This window comes from Hylobates moloch, unplaced genomic scaffold (assembly GCF_009828535.3).
Source record: "Hylobates moloch isolate HMO894 unplaced genomic scaffold, HMol_V3 SCAFFOLD_3, whole genome shotgun sequence".
Taxonomy (NCBI): domain Eukaryota; kingdom Metazoa; phylum Chordata; class Mammalia; order Primates; family Hylobatidae; genus Hylobates; species Hylobates moloch.
This window is the reverse complement of record NW_026652278.1, coordinates 32,722,680-32,733,567: the sequence shown is the minus strand read 5'-3', so window position 1 is coordinate 32,733,567 and position 10,888 is coordinate 32,722,680. Positions and strand designations below refer to the sequence as shown.

Genomic DNA, 10,888 nt, shown 5'->3' with positions numbered 1-10,888 from the left:
GGAGTCTCGCTTTGTCGCCCAGGCTGGAGTGCAGTGGCGTGATCTCGACTCACTGCAAGCTCCACCTCCCGGGTTCAAGCGATTCTCCTGCCTCAGCCTCCCAAGTAGCTGGGACTACAGGCATGTGCCACCACACCCGGCTAATTTTTTGTATTTTTTTAGTAGAGATGGAGTTTCACCGTGTTAGCCAGGATGGTCTTGATCTCCTGACCTCATGATCCGTCCGCCTCGGCCTCCCAAAGTGCTGGGATTACAGGCGTGAGCCACCATGGCCGGCTGAGACCTTGTCTTTAAAAAAAAAAAAAAAGAATGGTCTCCTTCATCAGATGTGACATTTAGACTGAGACCTAAAAGAGAAGAAGCTGAGGTTGAGTGGGGTGGCCCACTGTGGAGAAGAGAGGGAACAGCACAGGCAGTGTCTGAAACAGTAGCAAGCTTGTCAGGGAACTGAAAGATTTGAGTGGCCCCAGCATCGTGGTCAGTAGTTCAAAGAGCTTTGGTCACGGGAGGAAGTGCTTTTCCCTCTCCCATTCTTTTTTTTTTTTTTTTTTCTTTTTGAGACAGAGTCTCACTCTGTTGCCCAGGCTGGAGTGCAGTGGCACGATCTTGGCCCACTGCAACCTCCGCCTCCCGGATTCAAGCGATTCTCCTGCCTCAGTCTCCCAAGAAGCTGGGACTATAGGTGCATGCCATCACGCCTGGCTAATTTTTTGTATTTTTAGTAGAGATGGGGTTTCACCGTGTTTGCCAGGATGGTCTTGATATCTTGACATCGTGATCCACTCGACTCGGCCTCCCGAAGTTCTGGGATTACAGGCATGAGCCACTGTACCCACTCCCTCTCCCCATTCTTATCACTCCTCCCTGCCCTGTCAGCCTTCCTTTCTGCTTTGCTCATGTCTTCTTACTCCTGCTTTCCTCCTTCTGCCCCCTGTTCCGCAGGCAAGCCAGGAAGCAGACAATGTTCTGATCCTGCAGGACAGGAAGCTGGTAACCGGGCCAGGGAAACGGTATCTGCAGGTGTCCAAGAACCGCTTTGATGGAGATGTAGGTGTCTTCCCGCTTGAGTTCAACAAGAACTCCCTCACCTTCTCCATTCCACCAAAGAACAAAGCCCGGCTCAAGAAGCTCAAGGATGACACTGGACCAGTGGCCAAAAAGCCCTCTTCTGGCAAAAAGCGGGCTACAACACCGAACTCTGAGATTTGCTCAGGCCAGGCCCCCACTCCCGACCAGCCAGACACCTCCAAGCGTTCAAAGTGAAGGCCGTGCAGAGCTAGTCACTGAAATGAGCCTGATAGGACAGGCCGGAGCAGAAAACTCTGTGAGGGATCCTCTATCCTGTGGTCCTGAGCTGTGTGCCCTTCTCAGTCTGAGGGGCCTAAACTAGCGCAGGTTTCCATAGTGAGAAAATTCAGTGTAGCAGACTACTGAGAAACTACTGTGTTGCTCAGGCTTTGTTTGAGGTCCTGTATCTACAGCACTGAAAAGAGGGATGAAGTCCCTGCCCGCATGCATTCTGGTGGAAGAGACAAGCAAGCAATGAACAAATTAGCAGAAAACCTAGTTTTAGTGAAAAATGCTGTAAAGAAAATAGAAATGCGATAGAGTGCTGGCAGGCTAGTGTAGATAAGTGGTCTGAAAAGGTGTCTCTGAGCCAAGGGCATGTGAGCTGGGGCCTAAACAACTAGAAGGAGAGAGCCACGTGAATATCCGGAGAAGGGGACCCAGGCAGAGGGAAAAGGAAATCCAAGCCCTGAGGTAGGAATGAGCAGGTCAGATTCAAGGCAGTGAGGTCAGGCCCCATGAACCTGGAGGGGAATTGGGGACTTCATGCGAAACTCCAGCCTAGGCTTTCAAAGTCAAAGGGTAATACAGTGGGTAGCAAGCCCCTCCGCTCCCCACTTTGTAGAGCCTGGCATGAGGTGGCATGTACTAGAATTGGATCCTAGGTGCTTAGCCCTGCAATATCAGGGCCTCACTGGTGGGAGCTGCCTCGGGCTGGGTTGCTTGGTCATAGAGCCATGGAAGGAAGCTGTCAGCCCGGAGTGCCTGCCACCTAGACACTGATGCCATTGTGTGCTGCCTCAAGACAGCTGGAGTTAGGACATTTTGTAGAGCCTTTTCCAGTTTTACTAAAAGATTTTTTCATTGCCTTTGTTTCTGTGCTTTTTCTTATTCATCCACCAGGTGTCTCCCCAGTCGGTAGCTGAATTTCCCTTTCGGGATAGGGAATGGACGGGTCCCCTCCCACTGCTTGCAGCCTTTGAGTGGTGGTCTCCCAAGGAAGCAGGGACATTAAAGGGCCTTCACACCCCACCTCCCATTTACATCTCTTCTTGGCCTAGGGAAGACAAGATGATCTGTCCTCATACCTAACTTCCCTGAGGATCTTGAGTGATTCCCGGCACAGGTACTCATCACTGGGCCACATGAGCCCAATGCCCTGCCTGACTGGCCATTCCTCTGTGATGTGAGCCACTCACCTCTCAAGTGGACTTAGACTCAACATATTTTGTCCACCCCCATCCATCTCCCTCCTGTACCCTCTCCATGTTTCTCATATGCCAATGTGTGCCAGAACTCCTGGGGACTTGTGAAAAATGCAGAACCTAGGCCCCATTCTCCCCCCATCCTCCACCACGTACATTTCTCATTCTGGATTCGAGGAGGGGTACAGTAATAATCATTTTTAACAAGCCCTGGAGGAGACTGTAAAATAGGTGATCCAGAGGGACTGTCAGAAGTATTCCTAAATGATGACACCTTCTCATCTCTCGTCCTCTGATATCCAAAAGTCCCAGTTTCCCTTTGGATTTGCCTGAAAGAGTCGTGAGAATGCAATATGTTCTGAGGGGGCTGCGGAGAATCCTTTTGTAAGGGTTGGGGGAAGGTTTCCTGCTCCCTTTGGAAGCAGGGCTGCCTTGTCAGGCTCTTCCTTTCAACCTATGAAGGGGCTTCTGGGGCTGGTGGAGGGGTCTGTGGTCTCTGGAGTGTGAGAACTCTGGTCACAAATGTCTCCTGAAACATCCGGAGCAAGGCTGCTGGAAAGCTGCTCTCTGTGAGGAAGAACCTGGGGGGGTGGGGAGAGCTCCTCCAGGGCCTCCCTTCTTGGGGGTCTCTCCCAGACTGGCTGGAGCCAGGCCTCCCTAATCCCACAGTAATCATTCCCAGCCGTTGGCTGGTCTAGGCCTCATCCAGAGTCTGTAACACTGAACGGCAGCCATGCCTTCCAGAGGCACAATACCGTATCAGTCATACCTGTAAGGATGTGGCTTCCACATTCCTGTCTCCCTAGAATGCCTGGTGGGTTCTCAGGAGATCTTTTAGGGGTTTCCAGTAGGGGACCTTTGTGAGGTCTCTGTGAACTGGAGATAGAGGGATAGATATAGACTTGGCTGTTTGTCTTGCCCCACCCTTCTAGCAGACACCCCACACAGCACAAACCAGAATGATGAGGGGGAGGGGAAGCTAATACTCCCCCCAGCCCTACCACCTGCACAAACACATTCTACTCCATACCTGCCTTAAATACCCCATATCATGATTCCGCCCAGTCTGTTCAGATCCCTGGATTCTAGAAAGCAGTGGGGGGGTCCCTAGGGCCTGTGCAGATTCCCTGGGATAGGACTGGTCTGCCTACACCCAACTGGATGTTAAGAATCTCCCTGACTCACAGGTTCGGTGGATTGGGAAGAAATAAAAAATAAAAAAAATTTCCCTGAAATCTCAGGAAAGGCCTGGCTAAGCCGGGTCCAGTTGGATCTACAGCCTTGTCCTCTAATTGATAGTGTATGTCACACTTGGCTATGAGGGGACAGCTTTGGTCCTCCGGCAGCTTCGTCTCTGCTGTGGATGGGTTTAAGAAGAAACAACTCGGCCGGGCGCGGTGGTTTATGCCTGTAATCCCAGCACTTTTGGAGGCCGAGGCGGGTGGATCACGAGGTCAGGAGTTTGAGACCAGCCTGGCCAATATGGTGAAACTCCGTCTCTACTAAAAATACAAAAATTAGCCAGGCGTGGTGGCGCGCGCCTCTAGTCCCAGCTGCTCTGGAGGCTGAGGCAGGAGAATTGCTTGAACCTGGGAAGCGGACGTTGCAATGAGCCAAGATCCTGCCGCTGCATTATGGGCAACAGAGCGAGACTCCCTCTCAAAAAACAACTCACCGAGGTCTCCTGTAGCCCATATGGCCCAGATACCTGTAGACCTTCCTACATGCTGCCTTGAGTGCCATGGCGGGAGGGACCCCTTGGGGCCTCCCTGCAATACAGGCCAACTTCCTGTTTGTGCCTGTGGGTGGGACTTTATGAGTCTTAGAGAAGCCCAGCCATGCCCCGTAGGGGGTCAGAACCCGCAGGCCTGCTCACCTGGGCAGATGCCTACTCTAGGGAGGGGGCTGTGCTGGTTCTGCCTGGGCAGCCCCACGCTGAGGTGTGTACGTGGTAGGGGTAGGTGGGAGCTGCTCTGGTGAAACTTGAGCCTTCTTTGTCTGCTTCCCAGGGGTTGTCCCTGTATTTGGAGATTGGGCCAAGAGTGGACCGGGTTGGGCTCCCATCGGAGCAGGGAGGGTGGCAGAGTCAATCTCTATAGGCAGCTTAGCTTAAGGCAGCCAGGTAGCCGAATTATCGGTCACGTGATGCTCGCCCCCTTCCCCAGGTCAAAAACCAAATCCAGTAAGCTGTGAAGTCAGAGGCCAGACGGGCAGCCTCGGCCACCGTCGAGTCACTGTTGGGCTGGGCAGTGGGTCGGCTGCTGGTGGAGTGCGGGGCAGACCACTCCCCTCCCTGGGTGGGGGGCGCGGCCTGAGCCGCCCCGCCCCGCCCCGCTCCACCAGGTCGGGCCAAGCGGGCGCCGGGAGCTGGGAGCCGGGAGCCAGGAGCCCAGAGTTCGGAACCTAGAGTTCGGAGCGGGCTAGGGAGCTGGCGTTGTCGCGGCAAGGAGGTGGGCGCGCTGGAGCAGGAGCGGGGCCGGAGCTGGAGCCGAGGCGCAGGTGGCGCTGGGTGAGTGGTGGGGCGGCGGAGGTGCAGGAACTCCCGCCTCCCGCACATCCCCGCTCCTGAACGAACTTTCCGCTTCTAGGGAAGCTAGGGGTTGGGGTAAGGAGGGGCATCCGCACTTGGTGGGGCGCCCGCGAAGAGTCCGAACAGGGAAGCGACACGAAAACGCACGCCGACGGGCCCCATACACGCGTGCACAGACCCACGCCCGCACTTGGGACACGCGAACACACATGCACTCGGAAAGGACGCGCCCAGTTGGCCACCCTTGCACTCCCAGGGACAGCGCCAGCCGGCCCGCGCGGACCCACAGCGGGCAGGGCACTCTGCGGTTGCGTATTGGGTGCGGGAAAGGGGCAGCCCCGTGACTGCCGACGGGGGCGGGCCGGGTGGAACGCACCGGAGGTTCCTGCTTCCTGGCCTCCCGCAGGTGAAGACCAAGACGTAAACAGGCGCCGAGCACGTGACAGCTCCGCAGACCAGTGGCCTGTGCCCCCAACCCCACCACGGGGCGGGAACCCCACCCTAGTCCGGGGCGCGTTTGCTTGGTCCCAGGCCGGACGGCGTTCCATTCTCCGCCTGGAGCGGGGATAAGCCCTATCCCAGGAACCGGAGCACAGCGCCCCCTGGAGCCGGGGCGGAGCAGGAGGGCCGGGCTGCTGAGCAGGGCTGGGGTTAACTCGGGCTCCTGGACGTCCTCCTCCCCAACACATTCTTGGTGTCTGCATCCCTGAAGGTTTCGGAGACAGGCCCTTGATGGCAGTGGACAGCTGCCCCCGCCTGTTACCGCCAGCCCAGAGAGCAGCTGCCTGAGCGCCTGCGGGTCCCCTTCCTACCCTCACCTCCACTCCTTGGGGGAGTCGGAGTCTCCTCCCCCGAGAAAATGCATGAGTGTAAACGCTCCCTCAATACCAGAGTGGGCCTACCCCCCCGCTAGAAAAAGGAGGACGAGCCCCTCCCCCCAGGGAATGAGGGAATGGGCAGTAGCCCGATGCCTCCTCCTCGCCCCACCCCCTACCCCTACACACACGCTGAGCCCAGCTGCCGCCTGAGCTGGGCAGGCTGCCAGAAAGAGGAGGAGGCTCTCGGTGCCCCAGGAGGCAGGGATCAGGGCAAGGCCAGAGGAGGGGGCTCTGCTGGGGAGAGGGGCTCAGTCTGTTCTTGTGAGGCTGAGGGTCTGGGGTGAGTCTGAGGGTGGCTGGGCTGTGTTTCCCTTTCCAGGGAAAAAGAAAGAAAAACAACCCTGTCCATGGAGCTAAAAATAGAGCTGAGAGCCGGCCAGGGCTGTGGCCTGGAAGGGGGGGATGCTCCTTCCTGGGGCCCGGGCGAGCTCTGGCAGGCCTTGGCCCTGCGGGGGAGGGGGTGGTTAGGGGAGAAAGGCTGTCTTTGCCCAGGGATGCAGGCATCAGCTGACCTGACCGGGTCACCGAGACACCTAGGGGAAAGGCTGTGCGGTAGAATATTTGTGAAGCACGGCGTGTAAGAAGTTGTCTGTGTGAGTGACTGTGAATAGAGGCTGTCAATGCGTGAAAGATGGTTAGGAGACTAAGTGCATTTGAGACTATGACTGGGTGCGAAGGACTGCGGATTGTTGTGGAACCTGTGCCCAACAGGCCTGTGACACCGTGTCTGTGTGTGAGTTGGACTGGAAGATTATGGAAAGAAGGAACGCGCACTCACGTGACGGCTGAGACTGCTTGTGGCTGCGTGGTGAGGCTGCATGTGGGAAAGGTCGTGTGGGTGTTAGGGAGACTGTATTGTGTGCGAGAAGGTGAGAATACTTGCGACCCTGAGGAAGTGGAATGTTGTCTGCCGTGAGGCTGGTGTAGGTTTGGGCTGTAGGCTTGCACCGGTTCGCCCCAGTGATTGTTGGGGAGCCAGGGGCCGCTCCTCTCCGAGAAATGACCTCTCTCTTAGCAAGTGATCCCGAGGGGAGGCTGGGGAGCACGAGGTCGCGCCAGAGGCCGGCCTGGGTTCGCGGGGAAAAGGGCACCGTGCCGGGGAGTGGGGCAGGGCCTGCGTGTGGGGGGCGGCTGGGTGTGTTCTCCGAGCCGGCCGCCAGGTGGCGTCGCCTCCGCGAAGCCCATGTTGCCGCCTCCAACCCGCCGCGGGGCAGGCGCGGATCGAGCCTTGGCCTCCTACTCGGGCTAGGGCGCGGGGCCCCGGCACCGGAGAGTGGGGGACGGCCGGCCATCGGCCTCTCGCTTGGGACTCTGAGGCTAACAGCGTGTCAGGGAAGCTTCGCCTGGAGAAGCGGAGGGGGAGGGGCGGCCGCTGCCGCGCCGTGGCCCTTTGTGCTGGAACAATGACCAGCTGTCGCTGGCCCCGGGGCCCCGGCTGGGGTGGAGGGTGACCACCGCCGCCGCCGCGTCGAGCCGAACCGAGCCCCCACACACGCAGTCACAGGGCGTCGGAGGGAGGGCTCCCGACTGCCGCCGAGCAGCCCTTACGTGCGCCCCGGCGGATTCGCGTGACGCGGGTGCCTGCGCGTGTCCGCGCCCCGGGGCGGAGACGCCCCTCGGACCCTCCCCCGCGCGGCGCCGCCCACTGGCACCGGGCGGGGGCTGGCCAGGGCCGGGGGCGCCGCGGAGGCGGAGGCGGGGCTGGGCCACGCAGCTCCGAGTGGCGGCGCGCGGGCCGGGGCCGGGGCCGTAGCCGGAGCCGGGGCCGGGCGGCGCGCCTGTGGAGCGCTGGGGGCGGCCTGGGGCTGAGCATGGAGCAGCGCGGCGGAGGTGAGGGGGGGCCGGGCCTGGGAGGCGGCCTGGGGAGCCCCCAACTTCTGCGCGGTGGAATCCAACGGGGAGACGGCGTTCCCCAGTCGCCCCCACTTTCTGGAAGGGGGGCTGGACTCTGGAGAATGGGTCAGGGGCTCCTGGCTTCCCCCCGCGGAATGGGAACTCGTGATCGCAGACTTGACCCCGCTTGACTGGTCCTTGGAGTTTGGGTGGGAGGGAGACTTTCCCCAACTCTTCAGATCCATCGCCGGCCCTGAACCAGCTCCAGCCCTCTAGAGGCTCTCCTCAGCCCGCTAAAAGGGGGGTGCTCCTGGGCCAGAGTGATTGCTCAGGGAGTGCTGGGGAGAATGAGGGGTTCCCATCTCCCACAGCCACAAACGCATTTCTCAAAATGGAGCCTCCACTTGCCCCTCCTTCTCTTTCGGGCTCCAAGAGCGGGAGCCGGCCTGGCTGGGCCTGGCTTTCCAGACTCCTGGCTCTGGCTCCCTGGGTGTGTGGCTCTCAGGGCCCGGCTCTGTGGCACTTTGGACTTACGGGCCCTCGGCTCCGTGGGGTTAGGGGGCCCTGGCTTACTGGGTCCCGCTGGCTGTCCCCTTGTCGGCCTGACCCTCGGGCCTCTCCGAGTCTTTGTCTCTTTTGGGTCCCTGTCTTTCTCTGAGCCTGTCTCCTTCCTTCAATTTTCACTTTCTCCGTGCTCGCTGAAGTGGGGAAATGCAACAGAGGTGCCAGCCCCCTTGGCCCCGTAAGAAGTCCCTTCCCCACTGTTCACTCCACGCCCTGGAGTGGGTCCAGAGAGGGGAGGGGAGGGGGTTCTCTATCTGCTCTGCTGGGGGCTGGGATGTGTGGGGTGGTCTGAGCCCCAGCCCTACAGAGGGGCCTGTGGTCGCTCCCTGCCCCCGGCCTACCCCTCCCCCAGCTCCCCGCAGCTCCTGCCCCAGTGTGGACACCCCTTCCTGGTTCGCAGTGTCTTTTGACTCGGGTGGGAAGGAGGGCGGTGGATTTAATGGAGCGCATGCGAGAAAGAAGGGGAACAGATCAGGCAAAGGAGTTGGATAATATCCCACCTCTCCCCACACGCCAAAGAGAGAAGGAAACAGGCTCCCCCCACCAACGGGCCCTCAAGCCACCCGGGCTCCCACCACTCTCATACCTGCGTGCCCACGTTCACAGGCTCGCCTGCACACCCTGGTGCACTCACCTTCCTAGTCACACACAAACATAGGAGCTCACACATAAACCCATGAACTTACTGACAAATCTGTCCAGGCACCGTCTCTCCCATACACTACAAATTCACTTGTTAGATCCGCATTTATAACTTGCACAGGCTTTCTAATGACCCCTTACCCACATACTCTTGTAAGATATACACATGTGAATTCACACATGAACTCATATGTATGTGAATGAACTGATACATCAAACATGCATAGACTCACATTCGTGTGTTTTCACACATTTTCATACACATGTGTTCATTTTCATGCTCCTGTGCATGTAGTCACACAACAAATAACTAAATGCACACACTCCTACTCCCAGTGCAATTCTCTGTCCACTTCTTGGCCCCGCTTTGCATGATGACTTCAGCAGATGCCTAAGTCCTGGTCATCAGCGGCCTGGGGACTGGGACTAGGGAGGGGGTTCCGGGTGGAGGCTTGTAGCTGCTTCCAGGAAGGAGCAGGGCCTGGGGAGGTGGAGCCCTCTTGCCTGGGCTCTGTGGAAGTGAGGTTTTGGAGCAGCCTCCAGAGGTGAAGGTGGGGCATCTACCTTCCTCCCCTCAGGGTTAATTTGGGGACCTTCTGAAGCTGTAGGGTTTCAGAGAGGTTGGCAGTGCAGCAGAGCCTGTGGAGCCTCCTTCAGGCCTCACCGATTGGGTGTGCAGAGGCTAGGAGTTGTCATGGAAACTGGTATGAGCCTGCATCCACCTCTGGGAGGCAGGAGACCCCAAAGGACACCTGTGGACTCCCTAAGAGCCACGGGTTTCTTATTTAGCCAGATCGACAGAGAGGCAGTTTAGCCGCCTCTCTGTCTGAGAGAAACTGAGGCCCAGCAGGGGGAGGCAGGGCACTGCCTGGCCTTGGCCCTTTGTTCCCTAATTACCATCTGAGGTGCTGATTGCACCCCTGAGGTACCTCTGCCCAAACTGCCCTGTAATGAGGCCACCTGGCTGAGAGGACCAGGGACCTGTGCTTCAAGCTGGTAGAGAGGGCCCCTCCCTCACCTGAGTCCTGGCCTCTGTGGCGGATGCAGGATTGGGCTTGGGCCTGGGTCTTTGCTGCCAGGTGGCCCTGCAGTAATCATCCAGGCCTCCCATCCCTCTCAGCATCTCTGCTGAGTGAATTCACTCCTCGGCCCTGTACAGACCAGCATTGGGCAGTGTGGTCTGGGGCCCAGGGGTAATTGAGGTTCATTCCAGCGCTTGAAGGGGGAGTCTTGGTGGGGATCAGGGCTTGTTACTGATGTCAAGGAGGTGTTTGGTCAGGATCAGTGGGTCAGGAGGGATATCAAGGTGGAGGGACTCTGACACCACTGCCCTGCTTACAGGTCGCCTGCGAGGCCGCTGGCCAGGCCTGAGCCTCTGCCACCATGGCCATTGTGCAGACTCTGCCAGTGCCACTGGAGCCTGCTCCTGAAGCTGCCACTGCCCCACAAGCTCCAGCCATGGGTAGTGTGAGCAGCCTTATCTCAGGCCGGCCCTGTCCCGGGGGGCCAGCTCCTCCCCGCCACCACGGCCCTCCTGGGCCCACCTTCTTCCGCCAGCAGGATGGCCTGCTGCGGGGTGGCTATGAGGCACAGGAGCCACTGTGCCCAGCTGTGCCCCCTAGGAAGGCTGTCCCTGTCACCACCTTCACCTACATCAATGAGGACTTCCGGACAGAGTCACCCCCCAGCCCAAGCAGTGATGTCGAGGATGCCCGAGAGCAGCAGGCACACAATGCCCACCTCCGCGGCCCACCACCGAAGCTCATCCCTGTCTCCGGAAAGCTGGAGAAGGTGAGGACCGGCTCTTCCTTGTGGGCCTGGGTAGAATGGGTGTCCTCCCTTGGGAAACTGGAATTTAGAAACTTATATAGAGGAAAGAGTGTGGGCTCCAGATTCACCAGACCTGGGTCCTAATCCCAGCTCTCTCTCATTCTGGATGTGTGACCTCA

At 58.7% G+C, this 10,888-nt stretch overlaps 1 protein-coding gene across 9 annotated transcripts in view; it reads left to right on the top strand.

Moving 5' to 3' along the window:
- The first annotated feature begins 4,829 nt into the window (after positions 1-4,829).
- LZTS2 (leucine zipper tumor suppressor 2) overlaps positions 4,830-10,888 on the top strand; it is a 61,653-nt gene continuing 55,594 nt past the window's right edge. Inside the window, exons 1-2 of one of the 9 annotated variants that reach the window (XM_032179934.2) lie at positions 4,830-5,001; positions 10,281-10,730. In XM_032179934.2, coding sequence (XP_032035825.1) covers positions 10,323-10,730 — 408 coding nt within the window. In that variant the 5' untranslated portion in view covers positions 4,830-5,001; positions 10,281-10,322. The other 8 variants (XM_032179961.2, XM_032179942.2, XM_032179970.2 and 5 more) reach the window with 8 other exon arrangements.